This window comes from Chaetura pelagica, unplaced genomic scaffold (assembly GCF_000747805.2).
Source record: "Chaetura pelagica isolate M959 unplaced genomic scaffold, ChaPel_1.0 scaffold147, whole genome shotgun sequence".
In the NCBI taxonomy this organism is placed as follows: Eukaryota; Metazoa; Chordata; class Aves; order Apodiformes; family Apodidae; genus Chaetura; species Chaetura pelagica.
Window position 1 is genome coordinate 1289179 of NW_009954194.1, and position 23551 is coordinate 1312729.

At 38.0% G+C, this 23551-nt stretch overlaps 1 protein-coding gene across 1 annotated transcript; it reads left to right on the top strand.

Annotated features, from left to right (window-relative positions):
* The first annotated feature begins 145 nt into the window (after positions 1-145).
* Positions 146-22078, top strand: FBXL5 (F-box and leucine-rich repeat protein 5). Its single transcript, XM_010003099.1, has 10 exons — positions 146-358; positions 1940-2035; positions 2837-3020; positions 5258-5440; positions 7601-7726; positions 8532-8680; positions 8875-8957; positions 10229-10951; positions 13712-13860; positions 21431-22078. The coding sequence occupies exons 1-10, from the start codon at positions 224-226 to the stop codon at positions 21505-21507; spliced, it is 1905 nt and encodes a 634-aa protein (XP_010001401.1). The 5' UTR covers positions 146-223; the 3' UTR covers positions 21508-22078.
* The last annotated feature ends 1473 nt before the right edge of the window (positions 22079-23551 follow it).

Below are 23551 nucleotides of genomic sequence, written 5' to 3' on the forward strand. Positions count from 1 at the left end.
TCTTTACAAAACTGAAGGTTTTCAGCTTTTATGCTATAAGAAATGTGAGCAATTAATAACAGGAGCCTAATAGTGTTCTAAGGATTTAGCTTGACCTTTACATGTTTTTCATTTATTTTTAATGAACTTCTCTTTCTTCTAGCTTTCCAAGACCAACTTCTCCAACAACAATGATTTTCGGGCTCTTCTGCAGTCTCTTTATGCCACATTCAAGGAATTTAAAATGCATGAGCAGATTGAAAATGAGTGTATCATTGGTTTACTTCAGCAACGTAGCCGGACAGTGTACAATGTGCACTCGGACAACAAACTATCAGAGATGCTCAGCCTCTTTGAGAAAGGGTTGAAGAATGTAAAGGTGAGTAGACTGTAAAAAGGGCCTCGTGTCTGAAGGAAAACATGCTGTGATTATCTGTTAATTTGCTTCAAATTTTCTCGATACTCTCTACAAATAGACCAAGGAGGGAGAATTTAGCATTTTCTGATGATGGAAATAATTTTTCTTATGAATTTGTCAGGAAATCCCAAATATCTTTTTCTTGTGTGGCACATAACATTGTATTTTTGTCACAAATGGAGATGATTAATGGACTTTTTAAAAAAAAGGCATTGTTATGTTCCATTAGTGAGTCAGGTACTCCTTCCAGTAATCTGTTACTCAGTAATGCTGTTAATGTTCCAGTCCTCAAGAAACTGTAAATGTTATTTATCCAGCTGGCTTTTTCATAACTTAAAGTTGTTAAATTATTCTTCAGTAGAATCGTACTTGAATTGTACTGTGTCTTTTCTCTGGGGTGCCCAACTCAATTCCCCCTTCCTGCACTTTAGGAACTCTAGTCTTCAGTAATTTTCTGACACCCGGTATCAGTTTTTTAGTACATGTTATCCATATTTTCCTTAATAAAAATACTAATACGCAGTTGATGGATTCCATTTTACTGTTTAAATATCGGAATCCTGCAAGTAGTTTTTTCCCTCTGCTTATCAAAGCCTAAAATTTGTCTTAAGTTGTTTCCTTTAATGAAGTGGAAAATGAATGAAAGTGTAGGAGAGGGGAAAATTAATGCTTGGCTTTGTGTTATACCTGCTCTGATTGGGTGCTGGTGTTATTCTGGTAATTCCTAAGTGTGGAAAAACAGATTTCTTTAGCTTTCTTTAGATATGTTAACTGTTTAACTTTGTGATTAAACATTGGTTAGTTTAATTTAAACTGATGGCTCTGAGCTTTTTTCTGTAACAGAGTTTCCTGATGTTGTAGAAGTTTGAAAATAAAAACTTACAACATTTACTGTAAGGGCTATGAGGAACTTCAGTATGTTGCAATTAATGTAGACTTCAGAGCCAGCTTCTCATTACTGGCACAGAGAACAAGCTAACAAATTCATAGATGAGATGGTCTAACTTTAACATTTAAAAGTCAGTTATGTCTTTTCTTTGAAAATTAAGTTTTCTTTTGAAAATGAACAGAGAGCATTTGGGACTCCAAATTCTAATTTGGAACTAGAATTGTAGAATTACTAAGGTGAAATGTATGCATTTAAAAGATAAAGTGGAACTGCTGTATCCTACAATAATTCTTAGGCAAATACTTAGCTTAGTCTGTAACTACTTTGAACTTTGGGTGAGACTGTAGATTGGCAGACTCAGTCTTTGCTCTGAAGTAAAAATGTGATTAGACAAGTTATTTCATATTTCATAACAAAATAAATTGGAATCAGGCAGGAAGGAGAAGACTTTGTTCTGCCTAGTAAGAGGCCATACAGACTGTCAGCTTGTCATGAAACTTTTTAAGTGAACACATTCTTACTGTGAAATACAGCAAACATGCTGCGTGCACAGGTAAGACATAATGGGATTTACTTTGAAAATACTAGTTTATTTAACAGTTCAGATGTTGAGTGAATGGACGAGAATAGTTAAATCTTTGCTTTCTACTTAGAATGAATATGAACAGCTGAACTATGCGAAACAGCTGAAGGAGAGACTGGAAGCCTTTACCAGGGATTTCCTTCCTCATATGAAAGAGGAAGAGGAGGTAGGTAGAAATTGTCCTTAAATATTATGCTGATCTTTTTTGGGGGTAGGGATGACTAAGAAGAGGCAGAGGGCTTAGAGGTTCAGTTTTTTAACAATTCTCCATTCTTGGTAGTATGTCAGTTGGCATTCAGGACTGTGGTGTAATTGTTCTGTGCTCTTGACTGCAAAGTGACACATTCTGGAACAGTGAATATATTGAAAATTTATTATGAAATTTGGGTACTTCAGAAGTTGATAACAGTCATCCACTGGGGCTGGGATTTGTTTGCAGGAGGTAGGTATTTAAGGGGAAGTATAAGAAAACTTAAAGGGAAACAAAGCAGTGCTTTATGACTCAAACTGACACTCCCAGGCAGCCTCTGACCTATATTTGAAACATAGACTAGTACTGCCAGTCTGATGATTTATGGGTATCCAAAACCTGGGAAGCATCTTCTGGAGAGAGCAGATCTTCCAAAGTCTGTCCAAGGGAAGCCTTTTCTTATGTTTTTCTTCCTTGCCAATTTGCCTTCTGTGTGAGTACCTCGATAAGTTATGTAGTTTAAGCAACCTTAATAGCTTCCCTTTTCTGTTGGAGAAAACAGTTAAACAGCTTGCCTGAGACTGTGCAGTGGTCCATTGGAAACAGAGGGTTGGAACTCAAAACGTCCATAGTCCTGTCCTTACGTTATTTTAATGTAGGACATGTTTTACTTGGAGAGAATTTGAAACAGGAAATTCTGTGCTTGTAGGTCTGTATAGCATTATCAACTGTATTTGTCAGCAGCAGACTTTATTTACCCTTGTTTCTTTGCTTTAGGTTTTTCAGCCAATGTTGATGGAATACTTTACTTATGAAGAATTGAAAGATATTAAGAAGAAGGTGATTGCACAGCACTGCACACAGAAGGAGGCTGCAGAATTCAGAGGTCTTAGTAAATGGAATCAAGCAGAAGAGCTTCAGAAGGTCTTTAAGTATTCTGTGGACGAGAAGGCGGATCAAGGTGAAGTATCTAATTAAAGTAATTTTCAAACTGCAGCTTTTATCTAAAATGTCACACCAGTGACTTACCTAAAGCTATATACTGGCAGATAAGATAGTTTTTATGAAATGGGAATTTTTTCTAAACTTTTGAAACTTCAGGAAGTTTACTGTTTGATACAGACTTCTTGGCAGCTTGAAATGTAGGTCGTACTTGACTCCTTTCCTGTTACGAACCTTCTTTCTCTCCCTTCCCTCCCATTATAATATTTGATATAATACACAGGTAGAAATTATAATTAACTTTTAATTTAATATTTCTGCCAAAATTACATTTTCTGTTTGCAGACTCTGCATTTAATTCTTCGTTTTCAGGACTGCTTTTGTAGGCTTTTCTGTTGTTAACAGTAGTTAGCCAACTGACAATATTTCAAATTAAAAGCAACTCACCTTCCCCAACTCCACTGCCTAACTTCTGTGGTCCTCTTGGGAATCTGAAAGGAAGAAACTGTGTGGAGTGATGCAAGGGAATGAATCCGTGCAGCGTGTGAGTAGGCCAGATGAAATGTGTTCTGAAACTGGATATTTAATTTGTGTTCACTTGTAACTACCTTTCCTTAGAATGAATGGATAACCACTTAAGTGCACTTCAGGTTTGTTCTGTGACTGTTAAAGCAGCCTAAGTTGTCCATGTTTACAGTTTTCACTCTTAACTAATGAAGAAGAGTTACTGCCCCAAAGAAGGGGAATTAATGTGCCAAAAGTATAGAACTGGGGTGTAAGTCTGTTAAGTAGAGCAAGCCCTCATGAATTGTCTTGGTGGCATTGCTAAGATGTGATTCTCTCCTTAAAATACTCTCTAATCAGCTTTTTTTTTTTTTTTTTAAACTTGATTTCTCTATTGAAATGGTCATTTTCTACTCTTCATGTGAAGCCTTCAGGAAAGATTGTAGTCCATGGTGTGAAATACTATTGAGTTTGGACAGATGAAAATGACAGAAGTAGCCTTACAGCAGTACTTCCTGTTAAGTCTAGCAGAGATAGCAGTTTTGGGACAGTAGTAATTCTGCAGTGGTTTTGTTGCAGATTTTTGGGAGAGGGAAGTATGTATCCTGCATCTATTATTTAAAGATGGGAGAAGATAACAGTTTGCAGTCCTGTGCTGTTTCAGTTGCATTTTAGTGTGCAATTTTCTGTAGTTTCCTGCAGTGACTTGCCGTGTGTACGAATAAATATATTGATTCATCAAGTGAAACTGTATTTAATTATATTTTTTGAAGTAGCAATAGATTACCACAGGGTAAAGTTTACTTTGTTCACTTTTGAAGCTCCCTTGCAAGAAGAAACCTGATGCTTGTCTCCCTGTAAAGTCTTAAGTACTTTGTGTCCTAACTTTAAAAGTAAACCTCTACTAATTTGAGAAATCTGCTATTTGTAAGGATTCCTGAGAACTAGATTAAAAATATTTTTTTCTCAAGTAAATAGTCCTTAAAGAAAGCATTGTAAGTTCTTTTAAAACAGCAAAAAACTCCCAACTAACTGAAGTTATGAATTTGTTATTTTATATAGTTTGCAGCTTTCTTTGTACTTTGGCACTAAAGGATACCTATTGGTGATGGTTCCTACTGCTGTCTGTTGAATTATATTAATTACAGTGGTCAAAAGTTTAGTCTCTAGCCTAGTATTTATGTTTACTTTCCAACATGTACCGTTCAGAAGTTAAAATTAATTATCTATACTTAAAGCTAGCAATAAAACATGAGACAGCTGCGAAGAGTTAGTTGAGGATTTCTTACTGTGTTCCAGTCAAGAGTTTGAGCTCTTTCAGTGAGGGTGGTCCCAGCTGTTCCCTGGGAATGTGGCAAAGCAGGTATATATATCTTCCGTGACATAAGGCATTTTCTTAGAGCATTTCATTTTTAGCAAATACTGCTTTCATCTTGTTGTGGTTGAGTAGCAGCAGTTTGCTTTTATCCAGAGCTTTTATGACTCGTGGGGGGTCATGGTTGAAAAAAACTAGCCAGCTGAGAAATTGGCGAAGAGAAAACTAAGCTGATTGTGTTGTTTAAGGTGGTATGACAGTAAAAAGCTTTTTAAACCTAAAGCAATACCTATTTATTTCCAATTATTTTGCCAAACAATTATTTAAAATATTTCAGACGCTATTTTTCTCATTGTTCTAGTCAACATGTGAGTTCCACTGTTGTTATGGAAAGCTATGAGGAAAGCTTCACTTAACACATGCTTTCTGTGTTTCAGAAACTGAAGTAACAGAGCACACCACAAATATTACTAACCTTCCTCCTGAAGTAATGCTGACCATTTTCAGTTACCTTAACCCCCAAGAGTTATGTCAGTGCAGTCAAGTGAGCACTGAATGGTCACAGCTGACTAAAACTGGATCTCTCTGGAAACATCTTTATCCTGTTCGCTGGGCCAGAGGTAGGTTAAATATAATTCTTCTTTTGAAAGCATGTTAATTATCAGAATCTTTGAATAAGAGAACAGCATAGGCTGTCATGTACAAAGAACCTGACATCTTAGCATGCTGGAAGAGTACACCCTTTTGGCAAGGATAGTGCCCTGAAACTTGGTTTAATGTTAAAAATGTCAAAAACATATCTCCATCTTGTAGAATTAAGAAATTAGAAATTGTCTTGGTTGTAACTCATGAGTAGCTCTTGTATACAAACTGTTAGTTTTATTGAAGTTTGTTTGCTTGTGTAAATGCTAACAAGTTTATTCATTAATATAACAGATTAATTATGGTTTAAGAAATTAAGAGGTTTTGAATTACAAATGCTGTTGTTAGACCTATATGAGTAACATTATTATTTCATGAGGCTACCAGGCAGAGATAAAATACGTGTTTCATTAGTTCCTGATTAATAGACTTTCTTCTCAGAGGTCTGTCTTGTGATTCAGACTTAGCTGCAGAATGGAAGTTTGTAACAAATGGAATTCTAACATTTCCGCAGAATCTGTTCTTACTTTTTACGGTCAAACTTTGAAGAAAATTGTATGAGTGTTAGTTTTAGTATAGATTCTTTAGATATCTTATTTCAGTAACTTCTACTGAAGTAAGATTTTAAGAGAAAAAGCTAGCAATATATAACTTAAATTCTGAGATACATAAAAGCTAAAAACTTCTTTCTAGCCATACCTTTGTGGCTTCTGAAATCTGTATGAGGCAGAGGGGAGTTAAATGATTTCTGGGTCTGAACTAATTTTTTTAGTTGTATAATCTTATTGAAAGTAAGAGATTAGTCCCTCTGCTGCAAAAGACCGAGTGGAGAGGTTTCAGAATTCAAATTGTTAGATTTTCATTTTCATCCAAAACCTAGTCATCTTGATAATTCAGTGCTATGCAAAAAAGATAATTGGCAACTGCTTAAAATGACTTATGCCGAAGCCTGGTTTTGGCACAACAGGAAGCCAGTCTTACAGTTTACTGTGTATACTACTGCAGTTGTTGGTGCAGATGTGCTCCAGACTGGGTGGAAGCTTCTCAAATAGGATTTACTGCTGGAAGAGGAAAAAAACCCCATAAAAATACAAGCTGAATTAGTTTTTAAACTTTTTTCCTTCTAATACAGAGAGGGTTTCTGAGGTTTTCTTTATGTATTGTAAAGATGAGTTAAAGAAGATGAGAAATGTTACTGAAACCTTTTGTTTCACAGTTGTTTGACAGTTGATTAGGATTTCATTGTCACTGTGTTGCTTATAGAAAACTCATTCCTCTAGATACCACTCAGGAGGGGTTGCCCTTGCTTTGGAGATAGAAGGGTCCCCACTAGTGAGACACTAGATTAAATTGTTTCTCTTCTAAGCCTGTCTTTGTTGAGGGAGGCAGCAGACCTGTATATACCAAGCCAAACGCTATAAAACACTCAAACTACAAGTAAATTATGCCTGTGCAGTAACCCTCAGGGAGAGTGACTGCTTTACTAGTTAGAACAGTGAAGCAGTTGCTGTTGTTTAATGTTGATCAAGATGATCTAAGAAATTATCATAAGTTGATTTGAGTCATATGTATGTTATAATTGAATACTGCATAGTTGTTTTAAGTAGGCTACTTCCAGAACTTGAGTTTCTTGATCCTGGAGTTGTCACGTGCAATGGCCAAAACCAGACTAATAAAATACAACCTGGCTGACTGTATGTTTGTGAGATTCCAGAGGAAAACGGAAATGTCTTGATTAATATTATACTTGATGGTTTATTTATCTACCAGAAAAAACTTGAGCACCTACACAGTCCAAATATTCGATAATAGTTTCTGTTATTTTTGCAATCCTACTGGTCCCTACTAAGAAAATAAAGTCAACAGGCAAGTCTCAAAATAGCTTAATATCCTGTGAGTTCTGGAACAGTAGTGAAACTGTTTCAGCAGTCTTTTGAAGCCTTAAAATGTAGACCAAACAACAATTATGTCAAGCTTTAACAGTAGTTGAGATGAATGCAAAATTCATTTATATCTTTAATTCAGGTCACGATATACTGAGAAGTTATTGCTGTTTTTTTGCAGTAATGAGAGGTTTGTTTGAATTTTTTTTTTTTCTTTTTCCTTTCCTTCTTTTTTGGGGTGGGTGGGGTGAGTAGGTGATTGGTACAGTGGTCCTGCAGCAGAACTTGAGGCAGAACCTGATGAAGAATGGGTGAAAAACAGAAAAGATGAAAGTCGTGCTTTCCAAGAATGGGATGAAGATGCTGACATAGATGAGTCCGGTAGGTAAACTCTGGTTTTGGTGATTTTATTTTTTTCCTGGAAGATGACCTAGGTATAAGAAATAAATGTATAAAATGGAGTTTTTAATGTAAAATCAGTTTAAAATACAGATTTTTATTATAGCTGACACCATTAAAATAATGAAACTGCAATAATACTTCTGTCTAAATTAAATGCATACTAAGTCAAGTAGACTTATTCAGTAAAAAGAACATGGGAAGTTTTATCTATCACCTCCTTAAGGTTCTTGAAAGGACTGCTATTTTTCCTCATCTTCATATCATTGTGGCTCTCAGCAGGGTGGAAAAAAAGGGGAATGGGGGACAAGATGGAGGAGAAGCAGGCAGCTGGTTCTAATGTGCTTAAGTAATTAATCTGGGAGAGTGCAGGCAGAAAAAGAGTTATGGGGATGTCTGGATATGAAGTGCACTGTCAGATAGTATTTCAAGTGGAAGTCAGTGGAAACAGCTGCCTTGCAGAGCCCTGTGCAGTGCATGATTTGTACTAAATATTTATCCCAATTTCTTTAATGATAATTTTCTGTTAAGACTTTATGTTTTTACTTGGTATTTGAGTTAAACTCATCGATACTGTCAGAAGGACAAGCAGATGGTTTTTTAAAGGTGAGACTTATGAAGCACGTTGAGCTGGAATTCAGTAAAAGTTTGATGTAGGTATTTTCTGAAGCTTACGACTTTAAGGTTTCTTTAGTTTTCTGATAACTTCTTGGATGCAAGATAGCAATGTGAATTCCAAATGACTCAAAGCGTATTTTAAGTCTTTCTCTTTGCTTTTGTTTTGCAGAAGAAGCAGCTGAAGATTCACTTGCCATTAATATAGCACAAATGGAAAAACATTTACTTCATGGCTTAATTCATAATGTTCTCCCACATGTAGGCTCCTCAGTGAAGACATTAGTATTGGCCTACAGTTCTGCAGTGTCCAGCAAAATGGTATGTAACTTGAAACTGGCATTTAATAATTGTGGCTATACAGCCTCTAATTAATAAGTGATGTGCTTAAGTTTAAAACATTGGAGTAATGAAAATGAATTGCAATTCAAGAGAATGTTAATTCATATTTTGTCTTTTGACACTGTGCACAGCCTTATTGCCTTGTGTCTTCACTGATTGTTTTCCTTTTCCAGGTTAGACAGATCTTGGAGCTTTGCCCAAACTTGGAATATTTGGATCTCACTCAAACTGATATTTCAGACTCTGCATTTGAAAGGTTTGATAATTTATTTTTTCTTAAAAATAATAAAAATCCAGCTTATTGAGAGTGAAAACCATTTAGAAATGTCTTAATCCATTGCCAATAAAGAGGAACAGAGAAATCGCATTCAGGATTCACACAACTAAGAACTAAACCAGAGTAACAGATCAGTGAAATAGCAAGTGAAGCATGTAACTTGTTGAAATGGCTCTTTAAAAGGCTCTGTCTTCACTATTGGATATGTGTTACCTGTCAATGTGGAGCTATCTATAACAATAATTATATTTTGTCCTAGTATTGAAAACTTGAAATTGTCCACAGATTTTGCAGAATTCCTCAGTACTGGTAGTTGGTCCAGTATAACTGGCAGTGTTTGAAATACTGCCATTTAAGAGAGTGATCAAATGATGGGCAAAGCTCTAGAGCTTAGGTGCTGTAACTGGCTTCCTGAGTTTTACTGAGGTCTGCAGAAATTTTGTTGATGTCAGTGGGATGGTGCATGGTTGCAGATCCTGCACCAATGAGCCTTATTGTGAGATCCCAAAGATATCAGTCTTTGTGAGCTTTTGTCAATCTCTAGTCAAACTTACATTATTTGCTGTACGTCATGTATTACTAACTCAAAAAATTAATTTGGCTTGCTGTAAATTTAAGTAATTGCTTATGGAAAGTAAATGATGGTTAACATGAACTGCAGATAAGTAAAGGTCACTTAAATCAGTTATATACTTTTATAGCTAATAATGTGACAATATTACTGTAGATTAGATTTCTTCAGTTGGAAAAGATAAGGCCAAAGGGATGAGTTCATGTGGGTTTTTTGAGTGAAATTTGCTAGTCCAGCAAGTTCAGTTATTTTTAGCCTTCTGAGAAGTTAATTGGGTTGTCTAGTAACTTAGATGGCTCTTGGTAACAAGATGAATCTGTTGTACACAACAGAAGCTGCCTTTGAAATCGTTGTCGTGTGTATTTGGTGTTTGCAGCCTGATCTACTATTTAAAACTTTGTTAAATGTATGGCAAATTTGGGCTTCTTTTAATTATCTATGTTACAGAAAAAATACAGGTTGTTACTGATTCATGATTGATTTCACATTTCTTTAGATATAATTTTTCTAGGTATTTATACATCACTTGGAGGATCAAATCTAGCTGTGAATGAATATAAGTATTTTACTTACGAAAATGTTCTTTTATATGTTTAGTCTTAACACCTGTTTCTGAACAAAAACTAAAAGAACAACCAAACCAAATACTACCAACCAAACCATTTTGTTCTCATTTCAGTTGGTTGTCAATTGGTTGTTGCCAGAATCTCCGCCACCTTGATCTGTCTGGATGTGAAAAAATCACAGATGTGGCTATAGAGAGGCTTTCCAGAGCACTGGGTATCCTGTCAACTCACCATACCAGAGGTATTCTGAAAAGCTGGAGAAACAGGAAAGCCAAGACTTTGTGGAAAAACAGACAGATTACTCTGCAGTCCAACAAGAAGTATAATTGTTTGCATGAGATCAACAATGAAAACCTCATTGAGGCAGGAAATGGTGAGCAGCATTGGACTAAACCCGATGGCTCAGAAAGCTTCAGTTCTGCGTATGTGTGGATGCTAGATGCAGATGATTTAGCTGACATTGAAGATGCTGCAGAGTGGAGACATAGAAATGTTGAAGGATTTTGTCTTATGGAACCAACATCCCATATTACTTGTTCAGCATCTTGCTACAGTAGAGACATTTATGGATTAAGGACTAGAGGGTGGCAGCAGCACTGTGCTTCTACTGACTTGATTTACTGCGGTCACTCATTCTGTTGTGCTGGGACAGCACTAAGAACTATTCAGGCACTTCCAGAGTCCTCTGCACTGTGTAAAAAACCAACAAGGACTAAGCAGTCAGAGAAAAAAGACTCTGCATACTCTGGGAGTGAAAAAACAGATGAAGAGACTGCACGAGTTCTTCAGTTTCTCAGTCTGTCTGGGTGTTACCAGATCACAGACCGTGCTCTCAGGTGAGAAGACATTTTTAAGAGCTATTTTGCTGCAGTACATTTTTTAAAATTTTATTTGGTGGGACATTCTGGGATTAATTTACCTAGTTTTGGTAGAAACATTGTTGAAGAAACTGGTAAGTTTGAAGTGGTCATTGCATCTTAACATTTTAATAATAGCAGACTGGAAAATTTTCTCCAGCTTTTCCTCTGGGAATTTAAAAAATACACAATCTTTTAGAGGTATCCTCTGAAGTAAAGTATTTTTTATTTTGTTGTTCTAGGTAGTATTAATGCTTTTAGTTTTGATTTTTAGTGATTTCTTATTAGGAAGTTGTGTTGATTCACTGGTTTTTCCATTATGCCTGTCAGTATACCTAAAACTTCATAAAACTGGAGTAATGTGTCAATTAGCCTTTCTGGATAATGTCATAATTTATGGACAGGCTGGATTGATGGGCTGAGGCCCGTTGTATGAGTTTCAACAAGGCCAGGTGTCAGTTCCTGCACTTGGGTCACAATAACCCTATGTAATACCACAGGATTGTGGGAGAGTGGCTGGAAAGCTGGCCAGTGGAAAAGGACCCAGGGGTGTTCATCAACAGCTGGCTGAATATTAGCCAGCAGTGTGCCCAGGAGGCCAAGAAGGCCATCAGCATCCCGTACTCGGCACTGGTGAGGCTGCACCTCGAGTGCTCTGTGCAGTTCTGGACCCCTCACAACAATAAAGACACAGAGGGGCTGGAATGAGTCCAGATGGGAGCTGGAGTGAGTCCAGAGAAGGGCAGTGAAGCTTGTGAAGGGTCTTAGGAGAAATGCCTAAGGGAACTGGGCTTGTTTAGTCTGGAGAAAAGGAGGCTGAGGTGAGACCTTATTGCTCTCTACAGCTACCAGAAAGGAGGTTGGAGCTAGGTGGGGGTAGGTCCCTTCTCCCAGATGTGATAGGACTAGAGGAAATGGCCCCTCAGGTTGCACCAGGGGAGGTTTAGATTGGATATTGGGAAAGATGTATTTACCAAAAGTATTGTCAAGGACTAGAAAGGGCTGCCCAGGGAAGTGGTGGAGTCGCCATCCCTGGAGGTATTTAGATGTGTATATGTTGTGCTTAGGGACATGATTTAATGGTGGACTTGTCAGTGTGCTAGGGTAGCAGTTGGACTCTGATCTTAATCATCTTTTCCACCCTAAATGATTCTGTGCTTTTCTGATAATTTTGCGTGTGCAGAGCATCATGTTGAATGTGAGTTAATATGACAAAGGAAGAGAAAAAATAGTTGAAGTTGACTTGAGGGTTGATAAATTCAGGAGAGTTACAAGACTTCCTATGTGGGATAATATTTGTCATTGGTATATTGTCTTATGTCAGAAAAATGTCGTTAATGCTTCATACTAAAAACGTGATGAGGCTGAAGTACTTGCTACCCAGGTGTGCTGCAGCACTTAAGGCTAATTAAAGCTTCTCAGAGTGGGAAGACTTCATGCCTACCTGTACTTCATGCTGTATTCAACTGAGAAGTACTGTGAGGTGCTGCTGGCATTGATTTGTCTCTCTGGAGGCTTCATTCCCATTTGATATTCAGAAGCACCAGCTGCCCAAACATCTCCTGTGGTGGTTCTTTGGACTTTCTTTCACTCACCAGGGTTACTTTTGCTCAGAGTAAGCTTCAGATAGTTCTCCTTCATGTTTGAGCTTGTTACTGTTCAAGTGGCAGAGAGGATAATACTGCTGGTTAGGTCATGCGGTCTGTAGCTGGTGTGTTACTGGTCTGTTTTTTCATGACTCGGTAGTCTCGGACCAAAGGGAAATTGAGTCGAGTCATGGGAGGAGTTTTGTTGTTTTGCGAGTGTCTCGTTGCTTTTTGGATAAGACACAGTATTTAAGTGCTGAGAAGGTGCTGCAAAATATGCTTCTTGCACTCACTGGAGTAGTCCCTTGGGGAGAATGAAACCTCCCAATAGAAACGCTTGCCGGTTCATTTCATAGAAAGCTGTTAACTGATAGCTGGCTTTGTGGTCAGTAGTTCTGCTGGCTGACAGGAGAAAGTTGTGCAGTGATGTTCTGAACGCATTTTCAGTTTTATGTGCTGGCTTGGATCTCTAGTGTGGTGATTCAGGCCTGGTGTTTTTTTCAGCTGGATGAGCCTGTTTGTGACAGAACTTGGGCTCGCTGCCCTGTGAACTTGCAGAGGGGCAAGTAGGAATACAGGGATTGCTCAGGTGTGATATATTTTAAAAAAAAAAACAACAGAGAAATCCCCATGAATAATAAGGTAGCATGTTGGCAGAGAGAGGCTTTGCTGTCAGTCTTGGGGAAAATATAAATTTGGATTCCAAAGTAAAGTTAACTGAAAAAATGAGACAGTTAAAGTTTTGGAAGCATAATGAGCCAAATCCGGGAATGTCATGTTTATGGGGTGGGTCAAGAAATACACATAACCTTGAAAGAGTTGTCAAAATCAGTGGTGTTTTGCCTAAGAATGTCTTGATAGTTCCTTGAAATACTTGGTCAGCTCTGAAGTAATTAATAAACAAAGTGATTTACCATTTAAGTCTGTCAGAAGGGATTGTTGATTTCTGTAGAAATCGGTTCAATTTTCAGGTCTGTTACGCAGCTTCAGGGGTGATCCTCTCTACAAGGCATGAAACTGCCAGATTTAAAACTACACTGTTCATTAGAGGTGATGTTATGAGATGAAGTTAAGTCTGTGACCTGGCGACATGTTGGAGTATTTATCGGTCTGGCACTGTGCAGGCTCTTAACACATCTCCGTCTGTTAACAGGGCATTGACTCTGGGAGGAGGACTTCCACATCTGGAACACCTTAACCTCTCGGGTTGTCTCACTGTAACTGGTGCAGGCCTGCAGGATTTAGTTTCTGCATGTCCTTCTCTAAACGATGAACACTTTTACTACTGTGACAACATTAACGGTAATGTCTTTTTATGAAGATGTGGTGGTTTTCTGGGGTGCCATGTTTGGTTTAAGGACACTTTGTAAAACAAAACAAAAAGAACCAAAACCCAACTTTTTTTTTTTTTTTTTTTTCTTGGCTGTGTAGCACTGAGTTTCACAGATTCATTTGTTCTGCTGGGTTTTTTTGCTAGTCACTAGTACAGTTCTGTATTAAACTTTTGGTCCATGTATCTCAATTTATTTCAGCACAAGTAACAGGGGCTAGGTAGTAATTCTCTGTGTATCAAATACACACTTGTCCTGTAAACCCGTATAGCTGTATGTTTTATTAATGGTTGTAACTTCAGACAGAGGCTTCAATAGACTGGTACCAAAGTGGTGATTTTTAGGAAAGGAATTACATGTTTTGTCATGCAAACCTCCCATATTGGAGTAGTTTTGGTCTAGGATATTTTTTATCCTATCATCACGTGTCTCTATGGAAAATATAATTTAATTTTTCCTGTTTTTTCTTGAGTCAGTAAGTTAGGGATGTATCTAAGCTGCGGAAAGATCTGCATAAATGCATGAAATACATTTATGGTGCAAGTTGCTTCAGGGTTTACCACACTGGAGTTCAATCTATTATGTTAGGCCCAGTAAGCATTCATAGCTGTAGAGATGGAAGCCATGGTGTGACTTAAAATCTATATGTGAATATAAAACAGGTAAGTGCAATAGAAAGGTGTGGGGAAGGAAAAGGAGGATAATAACTGTGTTCACAGGATTATAAGGGCTAATTGTCTGTAAAACAAAATTATATTCACTGATAGTTCATGGTGTTGAGCTGTGTAATTTGCATCTGTATCGAGGTGCAGCCACGGCAGGTGTACAAGGTTGTCAGGGCTCTGGTGCTACAAGTAAATCCGCACTGATGTTTTGGTGTTCAGTCCATTGGAATGGGTTTGAGATGATGCACTTGGACTAGAAGAAGTAGAAGCATTAAATCGTATTTTGCTTCCATATTTTTTGCGCTTCTTTATGCACTTTTTTGACACTGCTGCTTTGGCTTTTTTTTTCTTTTGAGATGCTTTTTCTAACTTCCTTCCATTCCATCCTTGCTACAGCTTTTAACTGTCTTCTAGGATTTCAGCCTGAAAATTTTAAGGTTCCTTTTTAAAAATCCTTCACTGAATGTCCTTTTTGCTTTGTGCTGGGTTTAAAGATGTCTTCAAAGACCATTTAAAAGCCTTTTTTCTTTTATATCTGATTCCTTTCTGTTTTTCCTGGTTTCGCTTATGTCAGTGATACCAGACTTGATGTTCTGTTTTGCCTTCAGACATTTCTGTTGCTCCTTGTCCCTAAAATTTACTGTGCTGTTTTAGTGGTAGTTTACAAAGCCAGAATCTCTTGTGTGAGTACACTGCTTTAAAGCTTGGCTGTTCCATAATATCCTCAAGAAATTACGTATTTTTAAGCAGCATACATTTTGGAATTACTCTGCAAAGGTGTCTTCATCCTCTTCCTGTTTATTTTCTTCCTTCTATTGCATGCTGGAAGCTGTAAGCCTATAAGCTTTGATTGGTTCTGTAAAGCATCGTGGATGCCTTTGGATCAACAGTTACTGCTGTAGAGAGAAATCAACAGGAGAGTGATGCTGTTAGTCTTGACTTCTCACATGTCTTGAGAAGTAGTAGCATCTCAGAAGTTTGTGGCTGTTTTCTTTGTGAAGGAAGTCAGTAAGCACCTCCAGGGGATTCTGAAGCAAAATTCTGAAATGGGAATCAGTCTTTTATAACTGAATTTCCTGCAGTTTTATCTGGGTACTGTTCTTTGTATTTTGCCTCAAACTTCATTGGGGAAGGGCTTTTCAGTGTGAAACTAATGCATTATTCCATCCTGTGGCAGCAGGATTTCTCTGACAGCTTCATCTATTTCAGTATCACTTGGTATTTCTAAAGTAACTAGGGAAAGCAATAATTATTTCTTTTAAATAAATCCATATCTGAAGCTGTTTATGTTTGTTAGCATATATAAATTATATTATTACTTCCTGCACAAAGATTATTGGTTGTAAGATTGTAGAGAATAATAACTTTCTTTGCCCATCAGCTTATCAGGGTTTTTTTTTGGGGAAGGAGATATGTTCTGAGATCATGCTGGAAAACCTGTCAGTTTTGCAGAACAAAAAATGGAGCCAACAGCATGGAATTTAGCCATCTTTGTTACTCAAAAATATCACTTCGTTGTCTGTTGACATATAAGGGCTTAACTTTCACCTACAGCCTATTTTCAGGTTTATTTATTTTTCTATAAACCTAAGGGGGGCCCCCTACAAACAGCTTCATTGGATTTGCTTTGCGGAGAGCTTGCTGGACTTGTTTGGTAGGCAATTTTCAGATTTTTCATTGCAAGTGCTGGTCTAACTAAAGCTGCACTACCTCTTCAGTTAGATGAAAACCAAAGACAGGGTTGGGTCTGAGTCACAGGCTGCTGTTGCACAGCCATAATGTGATGCAGTTTTTATATGAGCAGAGACCATGAATTTGCACATATTCCAAATTTATTTTCTGTTTGTTTGCTGTCAGTATGACTTCAGTTCTTGGTTTGCATACTTATGTTTAGGTTCACTACCCATGCTTTGCTCAGCACCCAAGCATCTGCAGCAGAAAGAAAATCAGACAGTGCACACCGCTTCTAGTTCCTGGCTTTATTTAATGTCTAAACCACATTTGATTTACAATCATGAATCATGAGTTTAATGTATGAGTTACCTCTTGACATTTAGAAGTTCATATTTCTCCACAGGCTGTATTCAGTCTCCTTATTGTATTCTCAGTTTTAAAGCCTGGAGTGGAGAAGAGTGGGGCTCCCTAATTTCTGCAGCAGTAGCTCTTTGCAGGTTTTAAGTATGATTCAGCCTCTAGAGTTTTTTAATTATGCAGTCCTCAGCTGTAATTAAAGGAATCAGGCATTAATGAAATAAAGCTGTGGTGATTCTGATGATTCACTCTTTTCTTCTCGCATTTAGAAATTTCATTGGTCATAATTTGATCTGTCTTCCAGCAACAGAGCCAAGACTTTGCAATTTCTGTTAAGTTTTATGGACTCATTTTTGCAAATGTATATGGGAATGCATTGTTATTAGATCAAACTCTTGAAGTTCTGCAGATAATCAAGGCACTCTCTTGAGATCTTGAGGTGCTCTCTTACAGATCTTTATGATCTGTAAGTGTGACTTTACCAAAGGCTGATAGAAGGTAGCATTTAGTAAACTGAGATTTTAATTTAACATTGCTTTTATATATATATATTAAAACTAATGCTTAATTTGATAACTTTTTTTACTAATTCCCTTGTAATGTGTTAATTTTGCTATGTTGCCATTAAATACAGTATTCAATGTTGATGATAGAGCATCTTGCTGGTGGAGCTGTTGAAAAGAAATGTGTTCCCTCCTTTGCATTCTTCCCAGCTCATTCTTACTGCCTTCCTGAGGTCAGCAGTAGTCTTGTGGCTCTGCTTGGTAAACTCAATCCAGAACTGGGTAGCTGAAAGCTTTTCTTTTTCTTCCTAGACGGGTCAGGGGTCCATCTCGCTGTAGGCCACATGAATGAGAGCTAGAACAAGTGACTAACGGGATGTGGTGGTGGCAGCCATCTGTCTTTGCTGCAGTGACTCTTCCAATGTGGTCTTGGTCTGGGTTGTCATGTATTCTTGGTGAAATGCCTAACTTCTCTCTAGGAAGTTTTGACTAATTTTTGTTTCACTAGTACATATAACAAAATGGAGTAATCAAATAGCTATGCTTCTTTTTTACATTGCAAGATGTGCTTATATGTACTTTATCTGAAAACACTGAGAGCTGCTCATCATGAGTAACCTCTATTCTGGGTCTCCTGAAGCATCTGACTAAGAAGATGTGCTTGTAAAGAGCATTATAATAATCCTGTTTAGAGGTAACTAAACCAGTAGCATAGACAGTAGCAGGTTAGATGAGAATCTGATTAACTATGTTTTCCGAGGTGAATTAGCCCAAAACACATTTTATTTAGGCACTTCACTAGTAGTGCTTATTAAGTCTTCACAGTCAGCAGAAAGAGAAGGATCCTTCTGAAAGTGATCCAGCCCCACTATAAGATCTGAAATGACAGTCTTGCTCAGCAGATGATGTTAAAGGAACTTTACACAGTTACCATATTGCTTAATCTGGTGCACCAGTAAGGTGAGATGGATTGGAGACCTTGTATATGGAGTCTAAAGAAAACAGGAGAAAGAGGCCAATCAAACTTAAGCAGGGATAGTTGGAAAACACAGTCTAGTCCAAATGAGGTTAGCAGCAAAATGTGGGAAAATGGGAGATTAGGAAGTCAAAGTGGTGTAGCCAAAAGTCAGTTGTAGTAAATAAAGCAAGGGAGATAAAGATGGTCTCTCGTGGGTATAAAAAGCAAAGGTGTTTCCATTTTGTTACCTTTATCAGATGTGAAAAGAATAAGCTATGGAGGGCAAGGACATTTAGAGGAGATAAATGACTTGTGATGAAGGAGATCAATTGCTGTGTCAAAACATAAATGAGTTATAACCAAAGAACCTTATTAAAATAGCTGTTACTTACTCTTACTACCTTGTTGTAGTAGAAGCATAGAACACCCTTCAGATTACAGGAATTGCCTGTCTCTGCTGAGAAAGAATATAGGATGGGAGGGTTCAGGAGATGTGGTTAGGAGCCTGAATATTTTTTTTTTTCAGAGTTGTTTATCAGAGGTTATAAAGGAAAGTTAGTGATGGGATGAGGATTAGACATGGGACAAAAAAATGAAGCATTGGAAGAAGGGTAAATTTTCACTGTGATCTGATTTAATGTAATTTGTAATTAATTTAATTTGTAATTATTTATTTGTAATAAATTAGGAAATGAACATATAAATGTTTCAAATGCCGCAGTTTACTTATAGACGTTTCTGTAAGACTGGTTTAAATTTAAAACCAGAAAACTAGTTAAAGGAAGAAAGGGCAGGGCTTAATGGCCACTGTTCAGGGCAGACAGGAATCTGGGAGATGACATCTCTCTTCCCATTCCTGCCCCCCCGAGAGTTCTGTGTTGTGATCGGTCTTCTTCAGCATGTCCATTGTTGTCACGGTACAAGAAATGCACACTGTCATTTCCAAATGTGAGTGGTACTGAGCTATCTGAAGTAATGGTACTGGTGCTGAAGATTTCCAGAAGGACTTCTTATGAGCTTCACTACAGCTGTATGTATGGTTATATGTCTGGGTGGTTGGGAATAATCAAACTGTGATTGCATGAAACTGAATTCAGAACTGGCAGTTTCAACATGGAGACAATCATTTCAGAGAGCTGTTGGTGCTAATTCTGAGATCTTTCCTGTTTGCAGCAGCAGAGAAAAAAGCCACCAATGTTATGCGTCATCAGGGTGTTGAGAGCAAGATACAGGGTGTTGCTGCATGGGTCCTGGAAGCCTTGGGGCACTCACATTTGGAGTCCTGCATGCAGTTTTGGTTTCCCCATCTTGAGGAGTGTATGTAATGGAGTTAACAGAAGATACAGAAGAGACATCTCTTCTGAAGAGTTAGGGAGCTGAGCAGCTGTCTTGCAAGGAGACACTCAAAAGCCTGGAGTGTTTCTATCTGGGAATGAAAAGGCTGAAAAGGGGGTGACTGCAGAACAGGGAAAGCAGCAGATGAGGTGAACAGCAGCTCTCCAAATTCTCCAGTATTAGAACTCAGCAAAAGCAGATGAAGGGGGTAGGCAATTGATTTAAAGTACATGCAGAATGTAGTGACCTTCTGGAACTTGGTCCTGTGGGAAGTTGTGGAAGCAATATCAGCAGGTTTGAAAAGAGATTAAATAAATGCATGTGCAGCAGAGCTGTAAACATATACTAAAAGGAATGGACTTTATTGTCCCTATTACAGCAGCTAGGGGTACAGGGGAGATACAGAAGGTATGCACAATAGGCTTATATTGTCTCACTAGGTAACACTTACTGTTGCTGGTGATGAAGGTAGGGTTAAACAGACCATTGGTCAGACCTAGAAAAGCAGTTTTCATATTCCAGTTAGGAGCATGAGGGAGTACATTCTTAAAATGAGCAAGAAAGGGATGAAGAGCAATATTGAAGAACACTGAGTATTCCACTCCTTGGGATGTTGTGGTTCTCTGCATTTTTGTCAACAAGCATTTTACTAGAAATGTGACTGTTGCTTCAAATGCGCTTCAGATCACTGCTTAGCTGTGGCAGTGGTGAGGAAGGTCAGCTCCGACTTGGAAAATGTGGCTGCACAGAACATGCTCTGCTAAACCAGCTGTTCAGAAACACCGAGTCTCCTTTGTGCAGGACTTGAGAAGAAGCTTTCAAACTCTAGCTCGTAAGTGACTTGGAGAATCAAAACTTAGTTCAGGTGAATGAAGACATTTTAAAAGGAAAATGAGTTTATCGACAAATGAAAAGTTTACTGTTTTGCATATTGTAAGTGTTGTCTTTTCTGATAGCTTCAGGTTTGTTATATTCAGTCTCATGCATGTTAACTTAATTACCTTGCACAACATTGCTGATCCGTGTGGGGCAAGAAGCAGAAAGCTGTTTTCCAGATATCAGGTTCTTGGAAATTAATTGAATTACAACGTTAAGTTACTGTTCAAGGGGAAAAAACAAGCCAAACATAGCATAGTGCCCCAGTTCATTATATTATTTTGCTAGTCCTTTCTAGATGTATCAAAACACCTTAAATATTCTTTGCTTTGTTTCAAATGCAAAGTGGGGAAATCTAGTTTATCCTGGCCAGGACTTTACCAGCTCGTTTGAGTTAACTCAGCAACCTACAGCCAATATATGTTGGGTGCCAGAGTTCAGCCAACCTGAATGTGAATTTTTTTCTCTGAAGCAGGCATGTGACTATGGGAAATAAGATCCTGTACTAATAAATGTAATAGTTTTGTATCTCATGATCATTTTTAACATATCAAATTAAAGGGTAACAGTAAGTGAAGGTAAATGGAGGTGGGTAGAATTACAGAATTGGTTTATACTGTCTGTGCTCACAACTTTATTTCTTTTTGAATGGGAAGCTTTTAGCCTTATGGCTTCTGATAAGTGCAGTGGTACTAAAGGTGATTTTTCTCCTTATTTTTGAATTCCCAGTCAGAGTACATGAGTCTAGCCAACCATGACATGTTCATGAAGAAAAAACCTTCCAGAGTAAAAGAGTTTTCATTATAGAATAGTTTGGAGATTATGGTTTCTTTGCTAATGCCATTAAATAGTCATCTGAATTTGAAAAACAGGAGTTAAATATGCCTTGTGAAAATATACCTCAATTCTGAAAGCTATCTGTGAGAGCTTGCTTCAGCTTGCTCGTTTAGTGTTGCTTGTTTTACATCTGTCACTTGGAATGTGTTACCTTCATGGGACTAAGCTATCAACTGATCTTGACAAGTAACTCTTCCAACTGAGGTTTTTACATTGTGATAGTAGTGCTTCAGACTCCAGTGGTAAATGAAGTTTAGTGTATTACCAGGTTATGGTAATTCAGAATCCAAGTAAATGGCCCTTTCTTCTTTTCACATTTGTTCTGTTTTTGTGCAGGTCCTCATGCTGAAACCGCCAGTGGATGCCAGAATTTGCAGTGTGGTTTTCGGGCCTGCTGCCGCTCTGGTGAATGACCTCTGACTTCTGCTCTTTCAGTCTCCTTCATTTAGCTGAGCAGGCTTCCTTTCATGCACTTTACTTACAGTTTGCATCTTGTGTTAACAATCCTTGGAGAGAGATCTGTTATACTAGCCTGACCCTGCCCACAACTTCCAAATCTTAATTATGAGTGTACTGTACAGTGTTGTAACAATCTCACAAAATCTCATTTGGTTTGAAGGGTGTTGAGTTTTGTTCTTAATTTGGGGAAGATGGGAAAACATCCAAATTTTTTTTTTAAATGCCACTTTCTTTTAAGTTTGGCACTTAAATATACTTTACGGGATTATTTTGTGTTAAGTGAATGGGTTTTTTATTTGGAATCCATAAGTACAATATAAAGCTCTGCAGAGAATTTTAAATGTATTGTTTGCATTTGGGTAACAATTCTACATCTTTAGGAACCTTGTTTCTTCCCCTTTCCCCTTATCCTGAAGTAATTCTTCATATTGCAAAATTAGGGAAATTCCCACCTTCCTTTTGCATTTGGTTTTGTATTTGGGCTTGAAAGACATACTTAAATAAAACATTCCCACCAATAAAAAAGTATGTATGCAGCAGTTGAATGTATATGCTTTTGAGGTGTAGTATCCAGGAGTCTAATGCCAATAGGCTGCAGTGATGGGATGGGTAGGTGTGGTGCTTGCAGAGCCCTGAACCTTGCAGTGTGTGGGGGGTTGTTTTCATTTCTTTCTTCCCATGATTGTGTTAAGATGCATTTTTGAAACAACTTGCAAGGAAGGTAGTTTTCCTTCATTTGAAATTTGTGGAAGACAACACTCAGCTTTCCCCGCTGCTTTGATTTAAAAGCAAACAAGCCCTCACTGAACAGTAGAGACTAGCAAGAAGGCAGACTCTGTTGTTGGGCTGAGCGAAATCTGCGCTAAAATAAAGAGAAATGTATAAATTGTGTGTGGGGTGGTCTGGAAAAGAGCCTGCTGCAAGACTGAGTAGTGTAGCCCGTTAATGTGACCTGCTCAAGTGGCATAATTGCAGGTGGTTTTTCTTTTGGGCAGAAGAGGGGGAGGTGGCAGCCTTTGCAGAAGGCTGATAGGTTGTTTTTATCACCCCATCCTGCCTAATTTTTAAGTCTGACATGTAACACTAGTAATTTTTACCTGTTCTACTAATTGGATACATTCTTTTAAGTAGTGTTATTTAGGACAGGAGCCATGGTGGCATATGTGGCTTTGAAGATTCTTGGTGTCTGGGAAGTGCACTTGAAGGCACTGCTGGAGATTACATGAAACTGCAAGTTTTCATACCATCTTGGTCCCCCTAATACTGAGGAGCAGTAAGATAAGGAAAATACTGGTGGATGTGGAGTTGGTGCAGTTAGCTGCTCATGGTTAACAGCTGAATGTGAACTACAGGCAGAATGTACAGTGCTCAGTTAGAAGCCTACAGAAGAGGTGTAGAAGGATACCATTATTCCAAGAACTGTTGATTCAAGCTGCATTAAATGTATGTAGTGCCCAAAAGTTAGGGTACATACGTGTCCATCTGTGCAATGCTGACTGAGGCATAGTGGAAGGAATGAGAGACACAGTTGGCTTTCTTGCATCTGTCTGTGTTCCAAAACTCTTGTTTCTGAGGTTGGGAAAGTGCAGCTAGAGGTCCTTCTCCTTGCTGGTAGGTAGTGGTTTCTTTGCAGACTGGCAAAGACAAAGCTGAGGGCTCAATGAGCTGCAGAAAGTTCTGTTCACTTCACCTTTCTCTGCAGGGGACTTGGACTAAACTTGGGAGATGTTACCAGTGTTGTTCAGCAAAGCATGTTAGCACAGTTACTCCTTTCTCCTGGAGGTTTATGGAGGTAACCTGTCATGGCAACCACAGGTTCTAAACCAAAGATTTTGTCTAGTATTTATTAGATGGTCTGAGACTTATTTGGAATTAAACTTAAGAGCAATCTCTGGTGTGTTCTGATGAACATCCTTTTTTAAGCTCAACCCACCATCATTTTTGCCTGGAAGAGTTTAATTAGTAAGGTAACTGCAGGAAAAGGATATATACTTTATA

Excerpts from the sequence above, each read along its gene's own strand:
- FBXL5 (XM_010003099.1), top strand. The coding sequence starts at position 224 with ATGCATGAGCAGATTGAAAATGAGTGTATCATTGGTTTACTTCAGCAA. Across the intron at positions 7,727-8,531 it reads TGCTGACATAGATGAGTCCG|AAGAAGCAGCTGAAGATTCA; the intron begins GTAGGTAAACTC and ends TTTGTTTTGCAG. Across the intron at positions 10,952-13,711 it reads ATCACAGACCGTGCTCTCAG|GGCATTGACTCTGGGAGGAG; the intron begins GTGAGAAGACAT and ends GTCTGTTAACAG.